The sequence below is a fragment of the Oncorhynchus nerka genome, linkage group LG18, assembly GCF_034236695.1.
Source record: "Oncorhynchus nerka isolate Pitt River linkage group LG18, Oner_Uvic_2.0, whole genome shotgun sequence".
NCBI classification, from domain to species: Eukaryota; Metazoa; Chordata; class Actinopteri; order Salmoniformes; family Salmonidae; genus Oncorhynchus; species Oncorhynchus nerka.
In genome coordinates this window covers 26880777-26903897 of record NC_088413.1, presented here as the reverse complement: position 1 = coordinate 26903897, position 23121 = coordinate 26880777, and the positions used below count along the sequence as shown (strand labels likewise).

At 42.4% G+C, this 23121-nt stretch overlaps 2 protein-coding genes across 2 annotated transcripts in view; one reads left to right on the top strand and one right to left on the bottom strand.

Annotated features, from left to right (window-relative positions):
* Positions 1-19324, bottom strand: part of LOC115145596 (rho GTPase-activating protein 10) — a 69561-nt gene extending 50237 nt beyond the window's left edge. The window contains exon 1 of the mRNA XM_065003905.1: positions 18634-19324. Within this exon, the coding sequence (XP_064859977.1) occupies positions 18634-18787 (154 nt within the window). The 5' untranslated portion in view covers positions 18788-19324. The remainder of the gene's footprint in view (positions 1-18633) is intronic.
* A 433-nt stretch (positions 19325-19757) lies between these two features.
* Positions 19758-21170, top strand: LOC135561553 (protein arginine N-methyltransferase 9-like). The gene is made up of 2 exons (XM_065003261.1): positions 19758-20158; positions 20568-21170. Exons 1-2 carry the CDS (start codon positions 20133-20135, stop codon positions 20854-20856), a joined length of 315 nt encoding a protein of 104 aa, XP_064859333.1. The 5' UTR covers positions 19758-20132; the 3' UTR covers positions 20857-21170.
* The last annotated feature ends 1951 nt before the right edge of the window (positions 21171-23121 follow it).

Below are 23121 nucleotides of genomic sequence, written 5' to 3'. Positions count from 1 at the left end.
GTTAGTCCTATAAATACTATATTATCTCTATACCATTTGTATTTCATATACCTTTGACTATTGGATGTTCTTATAGACACTTTAGTATTGCCAGTGTAACAGTATAGCTTCAGTCCCCCTCCTCGCCCCTACCTGGGCTCGAACCAGGAACACGTCGACAACAGCCACACTCGAAGCATCGTTACCCATTGCTCCACAAAAGCTGCGGCCCTTGCAGCGCAAGGGGAATAACTACTCCAAATCTAAAAGCGAGTGATGTTTGAAACGGTATTAGCGCACACCCAGCTAACTAGCTAGCCATTTCACATTGGTTACACCAGCCATTAGGCTGATAGGCTTGAAGTCAAACAGCGCTGTGCTTGCGAAGAGCTGCTGGCAAAACGCACAACAGTGCTGTTTGAATGAATGATAACGGGCCTGCTGCTGCTCAGTCAGACTGCTCTATCAAATCAGACTTAATTATAACACACAGAAAGAGCCATTGGTCATTAATATGATCGAATACAGAAACTCTCATTTCGAAAACAAAATGTTTATTATTTCAGTGAAATACGGAAGCGTTCGGTATTTTATCTAAGTCTAAATATTCTTGTTACATTGCACAACCTTCAATATATGTCATAATTACGTAAAATTCTGGCAAATTAGTTCGCAATGAGCCAGGCAGCCCAAACTGTTGCATATACCCTGACTCTCCTGGTTAATATTGCCTGCTAAACTGGATTAGTAGTTATAACTACTGATTATGATTGATTGTTTTTTTATAAGATAAGTTTAATGCTAGCTAGCAACTTACCTTGGCTTACTGCATTTGCGTAACAGGCAGGCTACTCGTGGAGTGCAATGGTTAGAGCGTTGGACTAGTTAACTGTGCGGTGGCAAGATTGAAACCCCTGAGCTGACAAGATGAAAATCTGTCGTCCTGCCCCTGAACAAGGCAGTTAACCCACAGTTCCTAGGCAGTCATTGAAAATAAGAATGTGTTCTTAACTGACTTGCCTAATTAAATAAAAAGGTATAAAATAAAAATTAATTAAAAAATAAATAATCTGAAATCGGCGCCCAAAAATACAGATTTCCGATTGTTATGACAACTTGAAATCGGCCCTTCAAATTAATCAGTCGACCTCTAGTGTCACATCAGCAGTGAGAAATCACTTAAAAGCCCGATTCAGTGTTGAATTCATTTATTGACATCATTGGGAGAGAAATCTGTTTTTGTAGTTGGGAAGAGAGCTTGTGGTTAAGACATAGAATAGGCTAACGTAATATGATGCCCAAGCATTGAAGACATTCCTTTAAACTTAGCCTTCAGTGTCAGAGCAGCAGAAAGACAAACTAACAGAATCCATGGTTTGGTGGGGGAAGACAGCTGTTGGCCATTATAGGCTATAGGATAATGTGATCTGACGTCAAAACAAGTGCATGCTTCCCTATGCAAGCATTCCTTTAAAAAAAGGTCCAAAGGACAGCCGTAAAAAAACGACACATTCTTTATTAACAGATGAGTGCCTTGAAGTACTCAGCTGAGTGGAGGAAGACACTGGAGGGAGCTAGACATGAGCCAAGTGGGACACACTGAATTCTAGATATGATATCGATCTCTAGCTCAAGTTTCACTATCATGACATAAAGTATATTAGGGCACAAAGGAAGGGCGTAGTGGATGGATGTACTTCAGGTCTCCCTGTGCTTAAAAATGGGCACTTGGTCATCCAACTGGTTTCTCACACTTTTTTCAGACCTGTTCCTTTCCATTCCATGTGGACTGTTCCATGAAAGTCCCGTTTCCTCTCCACTTTCTCTGATGAGGGGCAGGGTTCAAGGACACAGTAAGAGAATGCACATGGGAGGGTGATGTCATCAGAATGCAACAGTTGACATTGGCTTGATTAGCCCCATGTGTGGTGTGTCCTCACCTAGACTATCTCCCATTGATTCCTACTCTGGTTACAGCTACAGTGGTGTCACTGACTGAATCATTCCCTCTGTCCGTATTCCTCTTTCCCTCCCAGAAGGGTGGGTACTAGCAGAGACAGGAAGAAAGCAGCTAGCTCAACCATTACATAACACCCTTCAACCTAGTATTCTGGTGGAAAAACAAACCTGGCACCCGCATAAGTTGAGTGCTATCACGGGGTGTATAACTTCAAGACAATTGCACAGAGCAGCTGCAGGCACACATCAATGGCATAGCAGCGGAGCAACAAATGTGACAGGCGAGAGGTCTGTACCTATTCGATCCCAGAGATAACTAACTGTTATCCTAGTGACAGAACAAATACCAATAACACCCGAACTTCTGCTGAAGGCCTAAGAGGAAGACATCTTGTTTCTGGTCCTAGCCATGTTGCCTTTAAAAAGGAAAGGCTTTTCAGTAAAACAGGCAAATCATTTCAGTTAAACTGGGAACTGTCGACTTTCATCCCCACCAATTGTCCATGTAAAAACCAGAGACCCTGCTTGGCTGTGTGAGTCATGATGCCACAACCTTGCATTAATCTGATATCATGAGTCAAGTTCTCTTAACAGGTAAAACATGAAGGGCCCAAGCGATGTGACAAACACTTGTTGCCGTGTGTGTTTGTCTATTAAGCGGGGGTGCGGGGGGCAATGGAACGCTACAGCTCTGGAAGTGTATTGCCTCACCTCCTAGCCAGGGTTCCCCTCTTTGGTTACATTAAAACCAGGAGGTGCTCTAGTCTACAGTACAGCAGAACTGACCAATCAGCATCCAGCCTGGAGCAAAAGACAACTGAAGTACAAATGGTGGGACATTAAATGTTTGTTGCTGGCCTCGGTCCTGGTCAGATACAGCCTAGTCTAGAAGATCAAATGCCGGGTACTCTTTAAAGGCTGCGTCGTCAAGAGAACACCAATGGCCCTACACTTTATAAGGTTTAGACCCAACTCAAAGTAGAAGAGAAAAGCTACAGTAAAGCTACAGTAGAGCCTCTTTGAACCTAAGTGCTGTGGAATATAAAGTGCTATGGATGCATGTTTGTGTTCACACAGAGCTGTATACCGTATTTAATGATCTACCAGTATTGATGCACGGACCAATTTGAGTTTTTACTTTACCTTCTATAAGTGGCATTTGAATATTAGGTCTGTTAAATGTGATACGCCATGTGTAAATGTCCATTTTTATTGGCCACTTTGCTACTCGAGTCGTCCCCCTCCACGCCACTTCCCATAGACCTAGCTCTGCCGTCACTCAAGGAGCGCATGTTGTTCCTTGACCACGAGACACTTGTGTTCAGTCTATGGTCAATGCAGCAATGTTGATAACGATGCAGTTTTCACAAGCGTTCTATAAATTACACTATTAGTTTGTTTCTCTTACGTCTGCAAACAGCTAGCTTGTCTTTTCTTAGCAAGTTAGGCCTAAATTGTGTTAGTCGCTAATCGCTAGTTAGCTACTGAGTCAGAGCAAATGTAATTGACTATATAGCCTGATAATACCAATATCAGCATGTTTGTGCAACACTATCTTCTAAATCAATAGAGGAATACCAGAAGCATGAATATGTTAGCTACGTGAAGTAGCTAAGACAACAGTCAATGAAGCAAAAGATTGGGTCCCATAGGAAACACTTAAGTTCCTACCCTGTCACAATAACTCCTCCCTGGCAGTTTCTTTTTTAAATGCATTTAATTTTACCCCTTTTTTCTCCCCAATTTTGTGGTATCCAATTGTCTCATCGCTACAACTCCCGTACGGGCTCGGGAGAGACGAAGGTTGAAAGTCATGCATCCTCCGATACACAACCCAACCGTACTGCTTCTTAACACAGTGCCCATCCAAACCGGAAGCCAGCCGCACCAATGTGTCGGAGGAAACACCGTGCACCTGGCAACCTTGGTTAGCGTGCACTGCGACCGGCCCGCCACAGGAGTCGCTGGTGCACGATAAGACAAGGATATCGCTACCGGCCAAGCCCTCCCTAACCCGGACGACGCTAGGCCAATTATGCGTCGCCCCACGGACCTCCCGGTCACGACAGAGCCTGGACGCGAACCCAGGGTCTCTGGTGGCACAGCTGGCGCTGCAGTACAGCGCCCTTTGCCACTGCGCCACCCGGGAGGCCCTCCCTGGCATTTTCATTTGTCTCATGTCAAACACCATTGAAAGAGCTTATTATATTCTAACTATAGAATAATCATTCTATTTCCATGTAGGGCTGGACGGTATACCGCATTTTATGATATACCGGTATTGATGCAGGGACCAGTGAGTTTAACTCTACCTTCTATACTGGTATTTGAATGTTTGGTTTGTTAAAATGTGAGACGCCATGTGTAATGTCAATTTTTATAGTTTACTTCGCTACTTAAGTAATCGCTCTCCGCGCCATTTCTCAGACCTAGCCACGCCCTGTCACTCAAGGCGTGCATTTGCTGTTCCTCAACCACGAGACACTTGCCTTCAGTCTGCATGGTCAATGCAGCACATGCAACAATGTTGCACTTTGCTTCTTAATATAAATCCACTAGTATTCTACGATGACACTATTAGTTTGTATTTCTTACATCAGCACACAGCTAGTTTGTCTTTTCTTAGCAAGTTGCCCTAAATCTTGCGAGATGCTAATTAGCCGCTAACAGCTAGCTAAATAATGTACTGAGTAAGAGCAAACGTGGCTAGCTAACACAGCCTGATGATACCAGCGACGGTGTAGACCTGAAATCAGCATGTTTGTGCAACAGTATCTTCTAAATCAAATAGGAATATGCAAAGCAAGAATGTGTTAGCTACATGAAGTAGCTAAGAGAAAACATACAATGTAGCCAAAGCTTACAGGGTCCCCTAGGAAACACTAGTTCCTACCCTGTCACAACTCCTACCCTGTCACAACTCCTACCCTGTCACAACTCCTACCCTGTCACAACTCATCTCAAACACTGTATTCAAAGTGCCCACTATTATATTCTAACTACAGAATTAGAATAGCCATTCTATTTCAGTGATTCCTACAGTTTTGCTCTAATTCTCAAGTCAAATCTCAATTGCAACAGTCGGTGAAAAATAAGTCCTAGATTTGCCCATATCGTGCAGCCCTACGTGGCAGTGTGGAAATTCTCTCAATTGAGCAGTGGTGGAAAGTACTAAAGTATTTTTTTGGCATCGGTACTTTAACATTTGTATTTGACAACTTTTACTTCACTACATTTCTAAAAGAAAATAATGTTTTTACTCCATTCATTTTCCCTGGCACCTAAAAGTAGTCGTTACATTTTGAAAGCTTAGCAGGATAGGAAAATTGTCCAATTCACACACTTATCAAGAGAACATCCCTGGTCATCTGCTGCCTCTGGTCTGGAGGACTCACTAAACACAAATGTTTTTTTCAATTACATTTACTTTTGATACTCAAATATATTTCAAACCAAATACTTTTAGACTTACTCAAATAGTATTTGACTGAGTATTTCACTTGAGTAAAAGTAAATTAATGTAAATAGAAAAATGACTCAAGTATGACAATTGGGTACTTTTTCTACCACTGCAATGGAGTGCAGGAATAAGTGCTGAAATTTGTTTTGGTTGACGTCGAATTGAACTAGAGATCGACCGACTAAAATTGGAATGGCTGATTAATTAGGGCCGATTTCAAGTTTTCATAACAATCGGAAATCGGTATTTTTGGACACCGATTTTGCCGATTGTTATATATTTTTTTACACCTTTATTTAACTAGGCAAGTCAGATAAGAACACATTCTTATTTTCAATGACTGCCTAGGAACGGTGGGTTAACTGCCTCGTTCAGGGCCAGAACGACAGATTTTCACCTGGTCAGCTCGGGGGATCCAATCTTGCAACCGTACACTTAACTAGTCCAACGCAATAATGACCTGCCTCGCTCATTGCACTCCACAAGGAGACTGTCTGTTACGCGAATGCAGTAAGCCAAGTTAAGTTGCTAGCTAGCATTAAACCATCATAATCACTAGTTAACTAAACATTGTTGATGATATTACTAGATATTATCTAGCGTGTCCTGCGTTGCATATAATCTGACTGAGCATACAAGTATCTAACGGAGCGGTGGTAGGCAGCAGCAGGCTCGTAAGCATTCATTCAAACAGCACTTTCGTTGTGTTTTGCCAGCAGCTCTTCGTTGTGCGTCAAGCATTGCACTGTTTATGACTTCAAGCCTATCAACTCCCGAGATGAGGCTGGTGTAACCAAAGTGAAATGGCTAGCTAGTTAGCACGCGCTAACAGCGGTTCAAACGTCACTCGCTCTGAGCCTTCTAGTAGTTGTTCCCCTTGCTCTGCATGGGTAACGCTGCTTCGAGGGTGGCTGTTGTCGTTGTGTTCCTGGTTCAAGCCCAGGGAGGAGCGAGGAGAGGGACGGAAGCTATACTGTTACACTGGCAATATTAAAGTGCCTATAAGAACATCCAATAGTCAAAGGTTAATGAAATACAAATGGTATAGAGGGAAATAGTCCTATAATAACTACAACCTAAAACTTCTTACCTGGGAATATTGAAGACTCATGTTAAAAGGAACCACCAGCTTTCCTATGTTCTCATGTTCTGAGCAAGGAACTGAAACGTTAGCTTTCTTACATGGCACATATTGCACTTTTACTTTGCATTATTTAAACCAAATTGAACGTTTCATTATTTATTTGAGGCTAAATCGATTTTGATGCATTAACTTAAAATAAGTGTTCATTCAGTATTGTTGTAATTGTCATTATTACACATTTTAAATAAAAAAATAATAATAATAAAATAATAAAAAATCGTCCGATTAATAGGTATCGGCTTTTTTGGTCCGCCAATAATCGGTGTTGAAAATTCAGATTCGGTCGACCTCTAAATTGAACAGTATAAAACAAAATCAGAATGGAGAAAGACTTGAATGTATGTGATGCCACCCTAGGATCACTCACTACTCATAAAGCAAATAAAACTTTTATTATAAAAAAATAAAAAAAGAGCTATAATATTTATTCCATATCACCCAGTCCTACACTTCGCCTCACTTAACATTCATCAGCATAATCAGACTGCTTATTCATGCTTCATTCAACCCCACCCTACAGCGCACTGCAACCGGATTCCATGTTTGTGCTGGACCTTCAGTACCACACTAGTGTACAACCTGTTGCTCATGACGTGATGTTTTCCCTCAGAGCAGCAGAGTTAATACAACCACATCAACCAATCCAGTTCAGGTCCGGACACAAACACCCCGTAAAGTCCCATAGTGAATTCAATGAAGCCATGACAAGCCAGTAGGACTAATATGCATTTTGACATATCATTTTAAAAGTTTCCTGGATTGCTAATGTGACTCACTCCATGCACAGCTGTTCTGAAGGAGGAGTGGCAAACATAAGCAGCCTAGTGAAACTGGGGAGGGTGCATCTTAAGTGTTGAAGTGACCTCACCTCAGACTGTAGCAGGGCGGGTGAATCATTAATACATTTGCCTCACAGACAGATGTATTTGTGATATTTTTCTCCACAAAGCTGAATTTCCTGAGATGGTATTCCCAAGTAGGCTAGCTTTTGGATACTGTAATGGCTGGCCCACTGTGTAGCTGCAGCCTAATCAAACTACTGTACTTTCTAAACTCTACCAACTTAAAAATAACTATCCACTAGTCTAGTCCTTGTAGTAGGCAGAGTAAAGCCTAACTCCTTTGCCCTTTTGGGTAGAAAGTATCAAAATAATAGCAACTAGAACAGCCAACGCAAACAAATCTTACTCCACTGATAAATTAAAATACCTGTTTGGATCAGATGTTTTTCTGTAGAAGAGTCATTGACATTTAGTTGTATATTATCAACAAAGTGCATCAGCTTATCTGATGTGCCACTTGGGTCAGCTGTCAAACAGGCAGAGCAAGAGAGCTGCTGGGCCATGGGCCTCAAGGGCCAATTAACTGTTTACACGGCTATGCCTTTCCCAATCTTTCCGGTTCCATTCGCCCATCTTTCCAGTCAGATTCCACACTCCGCTCTACTCCGTTCCACTCACAGGCACAACCATTTTCCTCTCGAGAGGCCACCCTCCTTCCCCTCTAGTTTGTTCAGAGTTCTGGAATGTTTTGTTTTTTCCCCCATCAATCTCCCATGGTATTACCCTTCATGACAACAGCAGCATTACACAATTTCTACCCTCAGGGTTCTTTATCAAAACATGTCTAAAAATAGGTCAGCAGAGTAATTAATCAAGATCTCCCAGCCCCTGTACATCCAATAGACAACTACGACAGGATCTTAATCTGAGAACTCTGACTGGTCAAAATAGTTGCATAGGCTGAGTGAGAATTCCCTGTCCTTGTGTCCACATTTCTAGACATCTGCATTTTTTTTTTAAAGGGAGAGGCTTCAAGTGGATATGGCCTATCTGGTTTTACCTTGAAGGTAACCTTCACAGAGTCAGGCATTTGAAACACTGGTTTTAATCAATTAATTTAAAAAAAGGTACAGGAGTTCAGAGCCGCCCAAGGGAAGGAGGGTGGAGCCTTCAGCAAACTGAAACACCTGCACCATAAACGGGACTCCTGAGTGTCATGACCATGATCAAACCCAGGTAATATACACTGGTATCAGTTTCATAAAATAACCTTGTGTGTTGTTTAGAACGGCACCGGACAGATGGAAAAAGTTCCTCCTGCATGACCTCACGTCTGTGTTAATGTGATTTTAATGAAAGATTGTGATGTGGCTCTTTGGCAGAATCAGTAATACGATTATAGGGGAGAGAGCCTGAGCAGCTGCAAAACCTCTTGGCCTGTTTGTTTTTTACAGGGAAAATGTGGGGAAGGAAAAGACAAAACATTTTAAATTTGCAAGATGTCATCAGATGACCAGAGGAAGTCAAGCTGTTGCCATGGTGGACTGAACATAGCCCGCCAGTCACATCAGCACAAACTGATTGCCTAGTTTAGTTTCACATGACAGCTTGATACATGACAGCTTGATAGTTTGTTTCTCAATGTACTCATCTAAAAATATGAGGTAGGGTTGGGCGATATGGCGTAAAAATCATAACTAATGGGCGATTCATGATATACACCAAGTTAGGCCTGCCCAACCCTCTTCCTGGAGCTCTACCATCCTGTGGGTTCAGTCCAACCCTAATTTAACACCTGATTCTACTAATTAGCTGCTCAACAAAACCTAGCTGAATCGGGTGTTAAATTAGGGTTGGACTGAACATGCAGGACAGTAGAGCTCCAGGAAGAGGGTTGGGCAGGCCTAACTTGGTGTATATCATGACTCGCCCATTAGTTATGATTTTTACGCCATATCGCCCAGCCTCATAGTACATTGAGAAACAAAGTATGTCCAGGAAGAGGGTTGGGCAGCCCTGCTCTAAGTGTACAAAACATTAGGAACACCTTCCTAATATTGAGTTGTACCCCCTTTTGCCCTCGGGACAGCCTCAAAATGCATTCCACAAGGATGCTGGCCCATGTTGACTCCAATGCTTCCCACAGTTGTCAAGTTGGCTGGATGTCCTTTGAGTGGTAGACCATTCTTGATACAGACAGGGAAACTGTTGAGTATGAAAAACCCAGCAGGGTTGCAGATATATATGGTCAGTCGGTCATGGTAAAGAAACACTCGGTGTGTATCTTGATATTTTCAAAGTTATGGGTGAGTCACAATATATATTTATTAATGTTCTCTAAGTAAGTTTTGTTGCACAATTAATGCTCAATGCACTACATTTCAAACAGCCTGGGATAATCTATGCATTTAAGGTTTGTTAAATTATACCTAGGCTAAATATAAGCCTTCAACCTTAAGATACACTAATAATTACATTTTATTTCAAAAATAGTTTAGTGCTTTTTGCAATAATCACTGATCTGGTTTTCAAGTTTATCTATAAAAAAATGCCCTTTGTTACTAAATTTGCCAGGACAATGCACAACTTCTGGTAGCAGCCATTATAGAAAATGAACATCTCAAACATAAGCCCACTTGCTAGTGCAGGGGTAGGCAACCCTGTGCCTGGAGTGCCACAGGTACTGACAGATTTTGTTCCAACTAGGCACCACACCTGACCAGAGGTGGAAAAGTACTCAATTGTCATACTTGAGATAAAGTACAAAGTAAAAGCTATACATCAAATGTATAGCTTTTGATGCACAATTTCCTTTATAACTTCATTTTTTTTACAGACAGGGGCACACTCCAACATAAATGCTTCCTTTGTAAATTGTTTAAATGAGTCCACCAGATTAGAGCAAGTAGGGATGACCAGAGACATTCTCTTGATAAGTGTGTTAATTTGACCATTTTCCCTGTCCTGTTAAGCATTCAAATTGTAACTAGTACTTGTGTCTGGGAAAATGTTTGGTGTAAAAAGTGCATAATTTTCTTTAGGAATGTAGTCTCAAATATAAATACCCCCAAAAACAACTTTAGTACTTCAAATAATTTTTACATAAATACTTCACACCACCTTACCAAATTGATCAGTTCAGTGACCGTCTAAATTCAACACACCTGGTTTTCCAGGTTAGTTAAATCAAAAACATGAAGTGCCTGCAGCACTCCAGGACTAGGGTTGCCTACCCCTGTGTTAGTGAGTAGCCAGCTAATCTTTAAAGTCTTGCCAACTTGGATCTATTTGCTTGCTCACAAGATATAACAGTTGAGCTGTTATGAACATGCCCTCCTAAAATAGCCTGTTTACTTTGTTTAGATCAAGTGGCCTACCTGGATAAGAAGATGCTCATTTCTCTGAATGAGAACGAATTGCCAATGCCTTATATAATGTGTCTTTCTATGCTCATTGTACATCTAGAACACATAAGTCCGTCTAAAATGCTGCTAGCGGTACCGCAATGCTGAGTGCATCAAACTGAGGATTATTTTCATGTTCATTGACAAGCCCGTTTTAGTAGTGTCTGCTCTGTTAGACATTTGAGACATAAAAAAAAGTGGAGGACGACCGATTAATTAGGGCCGATTTCAAGTTTTCATAACAATCGGAAATCTGTATTTTTTTTACACACCTTTATTTAATCTTTATTTAACTAGGCAAGTCAGTTAAGAACACATTCTCATTTTCAATGACGGCCTAGGAACAGTGGGTTAACTGCCTTGTTCAGGGGCAGAACGACAGATTTTTACCTCGTCAGTTCAGGGATTCAATCTTGCAACCTTACGGTTAACTAGTCCAACGCTCTAACCACCTGCCTCATGAGGAGCCTGCCTGTTACGCAAATGCAGTAAGAAGACAAGTTGCTAGCTAGCATTAAACTTGATCAATCATAATCACTAGTTATAACTACACATGGTTGATGATATTACTAGTTTATCTAGCGTGTCCTGCGTTTCATATAAATCGATGCAGTGAGCAGTCTCGAAATAGGACTGTCATTGCTCCAACATGTACTTAACCATAAACACAAATGCCTTTCTTAAAATCAATACACATAAGTATATATTTTAAACCTGCATATTTAGCTAAAAGAAATCCAGGTTAGCAGGCAATATTAACCAGGTGAAATTGTGTCACTTCTCTTGCGTCCATTGCACGCAGAGTCAGGGTATATGCAACAGTTTGGCCCACCTAATTTGCCAGAATATTATGTAATTATGACATAACATTGAAGGTTGTACAATGTAACAGCCACCCGTTAGATAAAATACGGAATGGTTCCGTATTTCACTGAAAGAATCAACATCTTGTTTGCGAGATAAGTTTCCGGATTCGACCAAATTAATGACCTAAGGCTCGTATTTCTGTGTTTATTATGTTATAAGTCTATGATTTGATAGAGCAGTCTGACTGAGTGATGGTAGGCAGCAGCAGGCTCGTAAGCAATCATTCAAACAGCACTTTTGTGCATTCATGCCAGCAGCTCTTTGCAATGCTTCAAGCATTGCGCTGTTTATGACTTCAAGCCTATCAACTCCCGAGATTAGGCTGGTGTAACCAATGTGAAATGGCTAGGTAGTTAGTAGGGTGCGCGCTAATAGCGTTTCAAACGTCACTCGCTCTGAGACTTGGAGTAGTTGTTCCCTTACTCTGCATGGGTAACACTGCTTCGAGGGTGGCTCTTGTCGATGTGTTCCTGGTTCGAGCCCAGGTAACGGCATCCCTCTGGATGGAATCTATACAGTTACACTGGCAATACTAAAGTGCCTATAAGAACATCCAATAGTCAAAGGTATATGAAATTCAAATAGTATAGAGAGAAATAGTCATAATAACGACAACCTAAAACTTCTTACCTGGGAATATTGAAGACCCATGTTAAAAGGAACCACAAGCTTTCATATGTTCTCATGTTCTGAGCAAGGAACTGAAACATTAGCTTTCTTACATAGCACATATTGCACTTTTACTTTCTTCTCCAACACTTTGTTTTTGCATTATTTAAACCAAATTGAACAGGTTTCATTATCTACTTGGGCTAAATTGATTTTATTGATGAATTATATTAAGTTAAAATAAGTGTTCATTCAGTATTGTTGTATTTTTTATTTTTTAAGTCCGATTAAATCGGTATCTGCTTTTTTTTGGTCCTCCAATAAATCGGTATTGAAAAATCATAATTGGTCAACCTCTAATAAAAAGGGCATTGTTAAAGGTTAAGTTCTCCTCTATTACAGTAAAATAACATCTAGGTGTGTTTCGGTTTCCATGTGACTGATTATGTTGGACCAAATCTGAAATGCAAATAGAGAGTTGAAACTGCTTGTTGTTATTGTGTGGCAGGGGAGGGGCTTGGTGTGTGTGTGTGAGTGGAAATGTGTACACTACACTGTCAGTGAAGGAGCCAAAACCAAAAAGAAAACCCCCCATAAAAACGAAAACAAAACCTTGATTCTTGCCATACAGGCATTTGGAACATTGTGCTAAAACATTAGATATATCACCCAACCCTAATAGAAGATAACATTATCAGAAATCAAGACTGAGTTTTAGTGGGTAATACTTCTCACAAGACAAAGCTCCCATGAAAATTTCAGGATGTTCTTTGAAAAGCAGACACTCACCAACAAGAGAGACTAAACCCTAACATAATAAAGTTTATTTTTTTTAAGTGACTGACATGTTGAGTTGGGGTTGGGTAACAGGGGGTACGGAGCGGGCAGACTTCCTAGGGAGGAAACCACTTGAAACAGGAGCACATCCTCTGGCCTGTCCCTCCTCTAGTGGGCACTTCCATGTCACAGGCTAGCTCCCTGGCCAAAGGCCCTGTTTGCACGTTTCCTTCCCCCCAAAAATCTAAGACTTTCCGTTGCGGGACATCCCCTCAGGCGTAGGACTGAAAAGGTTGGCCCAGGGCCAAAGCTGGACCAGAGTAACTTGGGATTTTGGAACTTGAGCAAGACCCAGGGAATTCCACTTGTAGATCCTACAGCAGCGACTGGCCCAAGAGAAAGTGCAACATTCCTCATCCCTAGCCCCTACCTTATTCAAACGTCAGCCTTCATCTAGCCTGGTTTCAGATCAGTTTGTGCTGTATAGCCAACTCCTGGGACCAGGCTACAGTTCATCACTCAACACATGATATGTACACAGGCAGTGACACCAAATCTCTGGATGTTTACTAAATATTAGCGTAATGCTGAATCTACCCTTTGACAAAATAGCTTTTAATGTTGCCATGAAGCTGATGGGAGGCCCACATGCCATGAGGATTATATGCCATATTAGAGAGCCCGAGTCAATTCCTCCGGTCAACAACATGGTCTGATTTCAATGGTGATAAATGACAATCTCACTGAATCCCAGCCAAGCATCTATAAGTACCTAGGTGTCTGGCTAGACTAAACTCTCCTTCCAGACTCATATCAAACATCTCCAATCTAAAATCAAATATAGAGTCGGCTTTCTATTCCGCAACAAAGCCTCCTTCACTCACGCCGCCAAACTTAACCTAGTAAAACTGACTATCCTACCGATCCTCGACTTCGGCGATGTCATCTACAAAATAGCTTCCAATACTCTACTCAGCAAACTGGATGCAGTTTATCACAGTGCCATCCATTTTGTTACTACAGCACCTTATACCACCCACCACTGCGACCTGTATGCTCTAGTCTCCAGACCCACTGGCTCCAGGTCATTGTTAAGGGAATTTTTATCAATGATGACTAATTATGTATACATTTCAATCAGGACTGACTAGTCCAAATGCTATTATGTACTGTACATATGAATTTTCTCTTGCTCCCATTCCCAATTGTATATAATATAGTCAGGAGTTTAGTAACAATGACGGTCTGTTCCTTTGTACAAATGAATGAACTATCTCCAGACTGTCTAGAATGCTGATTTACAATGACTGACCTTGGCTTCAGGCGAGGAGGGAAGGCTCGAGAAACTATAGGGCCTCTCTACTAGTGTCATGAAGAGATAGAACATTTAGAAAACGCTGACGTTATTTTCAGTTTATAACCTGTGGAAAAATGTGTATGTACCAGTACTCTCTTGAATTAAACGCTGTTGCCTGACTTAAGACCGGGGCTCTGTCCATTCTTATAAAAATATAGGGTCTTACAAGCCCTTCGAATGCATTGACAGAGTGATGAATTCTGATTGGGAAATAATACAGAGGAATTTAGAATTCCACTAACAGTCATCTACAAGTCCATGCTAGGTAAAGCTCCGCCTTATCTCAGTTCACTGGTCACGATGGCAACACCCACCCGTAGCACGCGCTCCAGCAGGTGTATCTCACTGATCATCCCTAAAGCCAACACCTAATTTGGACGCCTTTCGTTCCAGTTCTCTGCTGCCTGTGACTGGAACGAATTGCAAAAATCACTGAAGTTGGAGACTTCTCCCTCACCAACTTCAAACATCTGCTATCTGAGCAGCTAACCGATCGCTGCAGCTGTACATAGTCTATTGGTAAATAGCCCACCCATTTTCACCTACCTCATCCCCATACTGTTTTTATTTATTTACTTTTCTGCTCTTTTGCACACCAACATCTCTACCTGTACATGTCCATCTGATCATTTATCACTCGAGTGTTAATCTGCAAAATTGTAATTATTTGCCTACCTCCTCATGCCTTTTGCACAATGTATATAGACTCCCCTTTTTTTCTACTGTGTTATTGACTTGTTAATTGTTTACTCCATGTGTAACTCTGTGTTGTCTGGTCACACTGCTATGCTTTATCTAGGCCAGGTCGCAGTTGCAAATGAGAACTTGTTCTCAACTAGCCTACCTGGTTAAATAAAAGGTGAAATAAAAAAAATAAGCTTCTTTTGTCATCCACAAAAGCAAAGACGCTAAAGGCAGATAGTTAAACAAGTACAGCAAATTGCTGAGACATTTTACTCTGATTTCAGACTGTAGGCAGGTTTCCATTGATCGTGGTTTAGTCGACAAAAGAAATGTCCATAATTTTTTTTTTTAAAGATATGAGAACTTAATGCGCAATTTGCCTAAATGTGTAATGAAAACACTTCAACCACTGCAAATTCTATTGATTTTTTTTTTTAAGGTGTGAAGTCATTACATCCAGCTGTTTTTAATCAACAGACAAGATAGTTCAATGGAATCACACCCTAGCAGGCAATTGTCACATCTATTTTCTATGCAAACTTCCGAAATGTCATCAACAACAAACGAAAAGTCTATGGAAACATAGCTAGTCAGGGACTATTGATGGGTTAGCTGACAACGTCACAAAAACGATGCACACGCTTCAATGGGGCAGAAGTTTGAGTTGTTGAGATTCTGGATGGCCAGATATCTACCAACAATGACAACAGCCAACCCGTCTATTCAGTGCAGTCTGTCTCACGAGACCTAGCAGCTGTCAGTCGATGCTCTGTCTTAAAACAGTCATTCTAAGTCAATGTAATGAGAACTTGGCGTTGGCTCATGACTGACTTCACACAGAGAGGTGAGTGAGTGCACAAAGCTGACACTGTATACACTGGAGCAGCTTAGAGGTGTAAGAGACTAGTGAAGACACCACATGCCACTTTACGCAGGCACAGACTCCACCAATCCCATCTTATTTAGCGCTTAATAAGGACATAAAACCAGGTACACACTGCTACCTAAAATAAACGCTGTTCTTGATCTCAGACAAAGATGATCCTGACCCTCTGTTCAACCCACATCACATGTCTAGCTAGCTAACTAGGCTAAGGCTATAGTGTAGAGCAGCCATATACAGTAAGCACCTTAGGAAATTGACTTGTAGGCCTAGCCCTAGCCTAAGTTGATGCACAGCCAATAGCCACAAGTTATTATTTTAATTTTAAAATTGTTTGTCATTTAGCAGACGCCCTTATCCCGATTGAATTATAAGAGCAATTAGGGTTAAGCGCCTTGCTCAACGGGACATCTACAGATGTTTTCACCTAGTCGGCTCAGGGATTCAAGCCAGCAACCTTTTGGTTACTGGCCAAACCCTCTTAACCTCTAGGCTACCTGCTGCCATTTTGCTCTGGCTCCTGGCAGTTGAGTAATGTCAGAATTATTTGGTAGACATCTACAACACTAATAACCTAGCCTATTTCTGTTAATTTCCATGAAATAAAACACAGTAGCATATTCACTGATTTGACATTCTAAAGGGGTTGTCACGGGCTGAAGACGTGGATGTCGATTAAGGCAGCCCCCCGCACCCCTCTGGTTCAGAGGTTGGGTTAAAAGCGGAAGACATTTCAGTTGAAGGCATTCAGATGTACAACTGACTAGGTATCCCCCTTTCAAGTAGGATATTAAATCTGCTCTGCTTGTGGTCTTTGGTCTCAACAAATGTCTTCCAAAGAAGGTATGTTACTAGAGGCCTACTTAGAATCACAGAAACCAGACATTTAAAACAGATTAACAATTGAAAAATGTATTGAGTAGGAAATGAACTAAATGTTTTGAACATTAATTTTCCCAAGTTAATCATAAGTCATGAACAAACTGAATCAGTGATTTGTATTTTGCACGCGTATGCCTACAGTACTGTGTAGCCGTTGGCAATGAGGCTAATGATAACCGTCTTCTGGTAGAGATGGAAAGACTCAAAAACCTTTTCAATTAAATGTTAACCAAAACGTAGCCAATGCCTTTCTGGCAGAATTATATGATTATTTGCATCAATCCAGTGGACATTTGTTTAGCAAATTCTGAAATAACACAAGGGCTACAGAAACATTGATTGACCAAAAACATTCTCTGGCTGGTGCTCACCTGCAATACAAGGTAACTTCACCAAAAATAATAAATTTATTATATTTTACACAGATCTCAAAAGTAGTCTCTTGGTGTGGTTTAAGCATTGTTGAAGACTTACAACATCCAATTATTTTTCCCAATAAAGATGTACATTTAGTGTTATTTTAGAGCAAAAACTGGGAAAGCAGAAACAAAAGATTTGAGCCCAATGTTACCAGCAAAAGACAGGCCCACTTCAACACAATGCCTGCCACAAATAATCCACTGAGCCCCCTGCAGAGAGCCAGCCTACCAGGGTGATGGTCCGTGTGGAGGCAGAGGGTGTGTGCTGCCTGCATTATGAAATAAGCTCACCTTTCCATTCTAGAACCTTCAATTCTTTGGAGTAACAATAGACCTAGGGTACATCAAATATATGTTATTGTTACAGTTATGAAGTGCAGCAGCAGGGTTCTCAGATGGAATCCCTACTGCCTAAACAGACAAGGCAATGTTTATTTTCTTACAGTGGGAGTGTGGCCTACTGCAAATTAACCTCGGAAACACTATTTTTAGTGCGCTGCACTGAATGTTAAGAGGTTAACCTGAGCTATTCTGGGCTGCATCACCAATTGTAGTGAACCGATAAACTCTTAACAAGCTCATCGCTGGCTTCTAATGAGACCAGTAGAGTACCAATGGCACTAGGAAGGGACAATCAATTGTCAAAGCAAGCAAGCAATCTCTCCTGGCCTGAACAACTAATTGTGTGGGCTACCTACAGCTACACTACTCTGCATTGTATTAAAGCTCACAAGCAATGTGAATAACAGAGGTGGTTCTATTCCAAACAGTTAGTCTGAGACTGCCCCAGAGAGTCCCGCTGCACATGTTGGTCCCTGATAACTCCCAAAATGGCCTGCAAAACAGAGAGGCGTCTGCAAAAGTCACGTTACTCTTTATTTTTAGAAATATTCTGTTTCTTCACTGGCTTTTCCAAATGGAACATGCAATCTCTTTGCACCTAGAAAAGGAGAGACGAAAGTACACCAGTGTTGAGTGTAATGAAAAACGCATTGGCATGCCTTGCTAGAAATCCTTGACTTATTAATGACAAGGAAACCTCAGAGGCTTGCAGTGGGCTAAAAGCTGTATCCTCCTACAGCACTGCAACAGTTGCACTCTAAAGCAATATAGTTAAATCAGCTAACATCAGTGACTAAATTAAGTTAACCGGTTTGCCTGACAGATATCAGTGGTGTCTTCAGGGCTTTGTTCCAGCAATGAACAGGTAACGGATTGCCTCAACCTGTACCCCTGCACAGGTACCCCCTGTATATAGCCTCGTTATTTTAATGTGTTCGTTTATTTTATAAATGTTTTAACTACATTTCTTGAACTGCACAGTCCAAGAGGCAAACTTGAAACTGCATAGGGAGAGACCTGTCAACAAGCCACAGTCAGCAACTGAATATAACCATTCCAGGGCAATAAACTGCATAAAAACTCACGTTTTGTGGCATTGATGAGATTCTTTCCATCCTTGTAGAGTTCTTTGATAAATCTGTTGGTTTTGTCCAACTCTGCCTCGTGTGCCTTTATTTTCTCCCTGAAAACGGGACTGTCCAGGTAGCATTCGCTAAACTCCAACGGGTGTAATCCCATGTCTAACGTTAGCTAGTTGGCTAGGTCAACTAGCTAGCATAAGAGGCTGTAAAACTGCTTTATAAAAACCACGCGCTAACTAGTTAGCCACCACCAACAAGTTGTTTGGTGTCAAGCGGAAAAAAAAAAAACTTTAACCAACTAAAAACGTTTTTTTTTTAGGGTGAACAACTAGCTTGAGCTGTCCTCTAACTCGTTAGCTAGCAAACGTTAGCTACGTTTTGCTAGCTAGTCTTCCCAAATCATAACGTGTTGGCTGACTTGCTAACTACTAGTTTCTAACAACAGCTAATTCACGAAGTAACTTGGCTAGCATGTTACTAATAGTTGAAAAGGAGCATGGCATTCCTAAATTAGCAACTATTTTGTTAGAGCTTGTTCAAGAGTAACAGCAAACCATTATTTAGTTCGGGAAAAACTCAGTATATTCTTGTGTCAATCCAAGTTGTAGTCCACGTCGTCCAATATAGACATTCAATTGACAGACGAAAGGAGAAACTCCTATTTGACAAGTAGGCGTTGAGCTCAATACCTCCTCCCCAGACGCGGGATAGGGCGTTTATTGGCTTCCACCCACCTTCTGATTAATTCATACATTTGCCAACAATGTAAAATATTTACATTTTCTACAAAATACATACTTATAATACATCCAGCTGGTGTCCGTTTTTTATTATAATATTTCAGACGCTCTAACTTGATTTTCTTCACTCAGAACATCCACAACTTTACACAATGGAATCATGAAAGATATCTTTGTTCCCACCCGTACTTATTTACTCAGCGGACATGTGCCGTAGTTCTTATTCTAAGACACTACAGTATAAAGATAGGCAGAAACTGCTACACCAATAGAAATCCCCGATCACGCTTTGTAGGCCAGCTAAACTCATGAGTAGAACGCGTCATCGGGTATAACGGTCCTTTCGCGCCAAACTGCGCATGTTCTGGCCATCAAATCAAAGGTACACCTTCGATATGAAGTTGTTTTTGACAAAACTGAAGACGTGTCAGTTTGTCACATTCACGAGATTAGAGCAAATAAATTCAACTACTTGAGACATGGTCTTCAATCTAGGCTGTGCCTTTAGATTTCGAGAAGATTAACAGCTAAGGAATACATTTTCACTTATTTTATTGATTTCTCTAAACCAAAACCGCGGCCTGTTCTGTTGGTCTGCTTCGCAATCGTTCCCGGAAGTCTGGCGATGTTGCGTCTCTGGGTTTAGAAACTCTTATTATACTTCACTGTCAGTGGTCTTCAGCTAACGGCGCTATCAGATGCTGCTATCGCTACATTTTATGCTGTTAATGTGATCGTTTATAACGTTACTGTTGTATTTAAATGCATGATTGTGTGATACATATATAGTAAGTCATCAACATCACTGAAAATGAATTTTTACACAGTCTGCTGGCTATATTTAGCTAGTTAACATTCAGTAGTAGCTAAGTTAGCGACTCGTTTTGAAAATAATACCTAGTAGTTAGCTAGTGATAGTGCATGATGAACACAATACTGCTAGTTAGCTACACTCTTGTATCATTTGATGTGGCTAGTATATGTGGCATTTTGCAACGATAGTCTAGACTTGTATGATTATAACGTTAACTTGCTAGCTCGTGTATTGTGGTTAAAACCAAAATATCTGCTGCACACTTTCACAACCACAGCAACACAATACCTAAACAAAACTGCTCATCAGTGTGATGAATGTTGTGTGCCTATGCGTTTATGTTTCTGTGTGTTCCTAACATATGTGGTCTCCTAACTCATCAGTGTGATCGGAATGCCCAACACCAGCACCAGGCCTAAGCGGGGCAGACGGAACCGTCGGGTGCCCAGGGAGGACCCTGCCAGGAATGAGCTGGTGTCCAGGTCACTGGAGAGTGCCCAGCAGTGTCTGTTCAACCAAGACTATGGGACCGCCTTTGTCCACTACCTTCTCGTCCTCAACCTGGCTCCTGTGCTGAAGGACTTTGCCAGTGTGGGTAGCAAAGGAAAGCCTGTAGGCCAGTGCTCTCCAACCCTGTTCCTGGAGTGCTACCCTCCTGTAGGTTGTAACTAACCTAATTTAATTTATCAACCAGCTAATTATTAGAATCAGGTGTGCTAGATTAGGGTTGGAGCGAAAACCTATAGGACTGTATCTCTCCAGGAACAGGGTTGGAGAGCCCTGCTATATACCATTCAGCCTGTCTGACAATTGACATTCCCATTTAACTTTCAGAATTTTTTTATTAGATTTGTATTTGTTTTCACATACATTTACATTTTACATTTAAGTCATTTAGCAGACGCTCTTATCCAGAGCGACTTACAAATTGGTGCGTTCACCTTAAGACATCCAGTGGAACAGCCACTTTACAATAGTGCATCTAAATCTTTCAAGGGGGTGAGAAGGATTACTTTATCCTATCCTAGGTATTCCTGAAAGAGGTGGGGTTTCAGGTGTCTCCGGAAGGTGGTGATTGACTCCGCTGTCCTGGCGTCGTGAGGGAGTTTGTTCCACCATTGGGGGGCCAGAGCAGCGAACAGTTTTGACTGGGCTGCGCGGGAACTGTACTTCCTCAGTGGTAGGGAGGCGAGCAGGCCAGAGGTGGATGAACGCAGTGCCCTTGTTTGGGTGTAGGGCCTGATCAGAGCCTGGAGGTACTGAGGTGCCGTTCCCCTCACAGCTCCGTAGGCAAGCACCATGGTCTTGTAGCGGATGCGAGCTTCAACTGGAAGCCAGTGGAGAGAGCGGAGGAGCGGGGTGACGTGAGAGAACTTGGGAAGGTTGAACACCAGACGGGCTGCGGCGTTCTGGATGAGTTGTAGGGGTTTAATGGCACAGGCAGGGAGCCCAGCCAACAGCGAGTTGCAGTAATCCAGACGGGAGATGACAAGTGCCTGGATTAGGACCTGCGCTGCTTCCTGTGTGAGGCAGGGTCGTACTCTGCGGATGTTGTAGAGCATGAACCTACAAGAACGGGCCACCGCCTTGATGTTAGTTGAGAACGACAGGGTGTTGTCCAGGATCACGCCAAGGTTCTTAGCGCTCTGGGAGGAGGACACAATGGAGTTGTCAACCGTGATGGCGAGATCATGGAACGGGCAGTCCTTCCCGGGAGGAAGAGCAGCTCCGTCTTGCCGAGGTTCAGCTTGAGGTGGTGATCCGTCATCCACACTGATATGTCTGCCAGACATGCAGAGATGCGATTCGCCACCTGGTCATCAGAAGGGGAAAGGAGAAGATTAATTGTGTGTCGTCTGCATAGCAATGATAGGAGAGACCATGTGAGGTTATGACAGAGCCAAGTGACTTGGTGTATAGCGAGAATAGGAGAGGGCCTAGAACAGAGCCCTGGGGACGCCAGTGGTGAGAGCGCGTGGTGAGGAGACAGATTCTCGCCACGCCACCTGGTAGGAGCGACCTGTCAGGTAGGACGCAATCCAAGCGCGGGCCGCGCCGGAGATGCCCAACTCCGAGAGGGTGGAGAGGAGGATCTGATGGTTCACAGTATCGAAGGCAGCCGATAGGTCTAGAAGGATGAGAGCAGAGGAGAGAGAGTTAGCTTTAGCAGTGCGGAGGGCCTCCGTGATACAGAGAAGAGCAGTCTCAGTTGAATGACTAGTCTTGAAACCTGACTGATTTGGATCAAGAAGGTCATTCTGAGAGAGATAGCGGGAGAGCTGGCCAAGGGACGGCACGTTCAAGAGTTTTGGAGAGAAAAGAAAGAAGGGATACTGGTCTGTAGTTGTTGACATCGGAGGGATCGAGTGTAGGTTTTTCAGAAGGGTGCAACTCTCGCTCTCTTGAAGACAGAAGGGACGTAGCCAGCGGTCAGGGATGAGTTGATGAGCGAGGTGAGGTAAGGGAGAAGGTCTCCGGAAATGGTCTGGAGAAGAGAGGAGGGAATAGGGTCAAGCGGGCAGGTTGTTGGGCGGCCGGCCGTCACAAGACGCGAGATTTCATCTGGAGAGAGAGGGGAGAAAGAGGTCAGAGCACAGGGTAGGGCAGTGTGAGCAGAACCAGCGGTGTCGTTTGACTTAGCAAACGAGGATCGGATGTCGTCGACCTTCTTTTTCAAAATGGTTGACGAAGTCATCTGCAGAGAGGGAGGAGGGGGAGGGGAGGAGGATTCAGGAGGGAGGAGAAGGTGGCAAAGAGCTTCCTAGGGTTAGAGGCAGATGCTTGGACTTTAGAGTGGTAGAAAGTGGCTTTAGCAGCAGAGACAGAAGAGGAAAATGTAGAGAGGAGGAGTGAAAGGATGCCAGGTCCGCAGGGAGGCGAGTTTTCCTCCATTTCCGCTCGGCTGCCCGGAGCCCTGTTCATACATACAGCAGATAC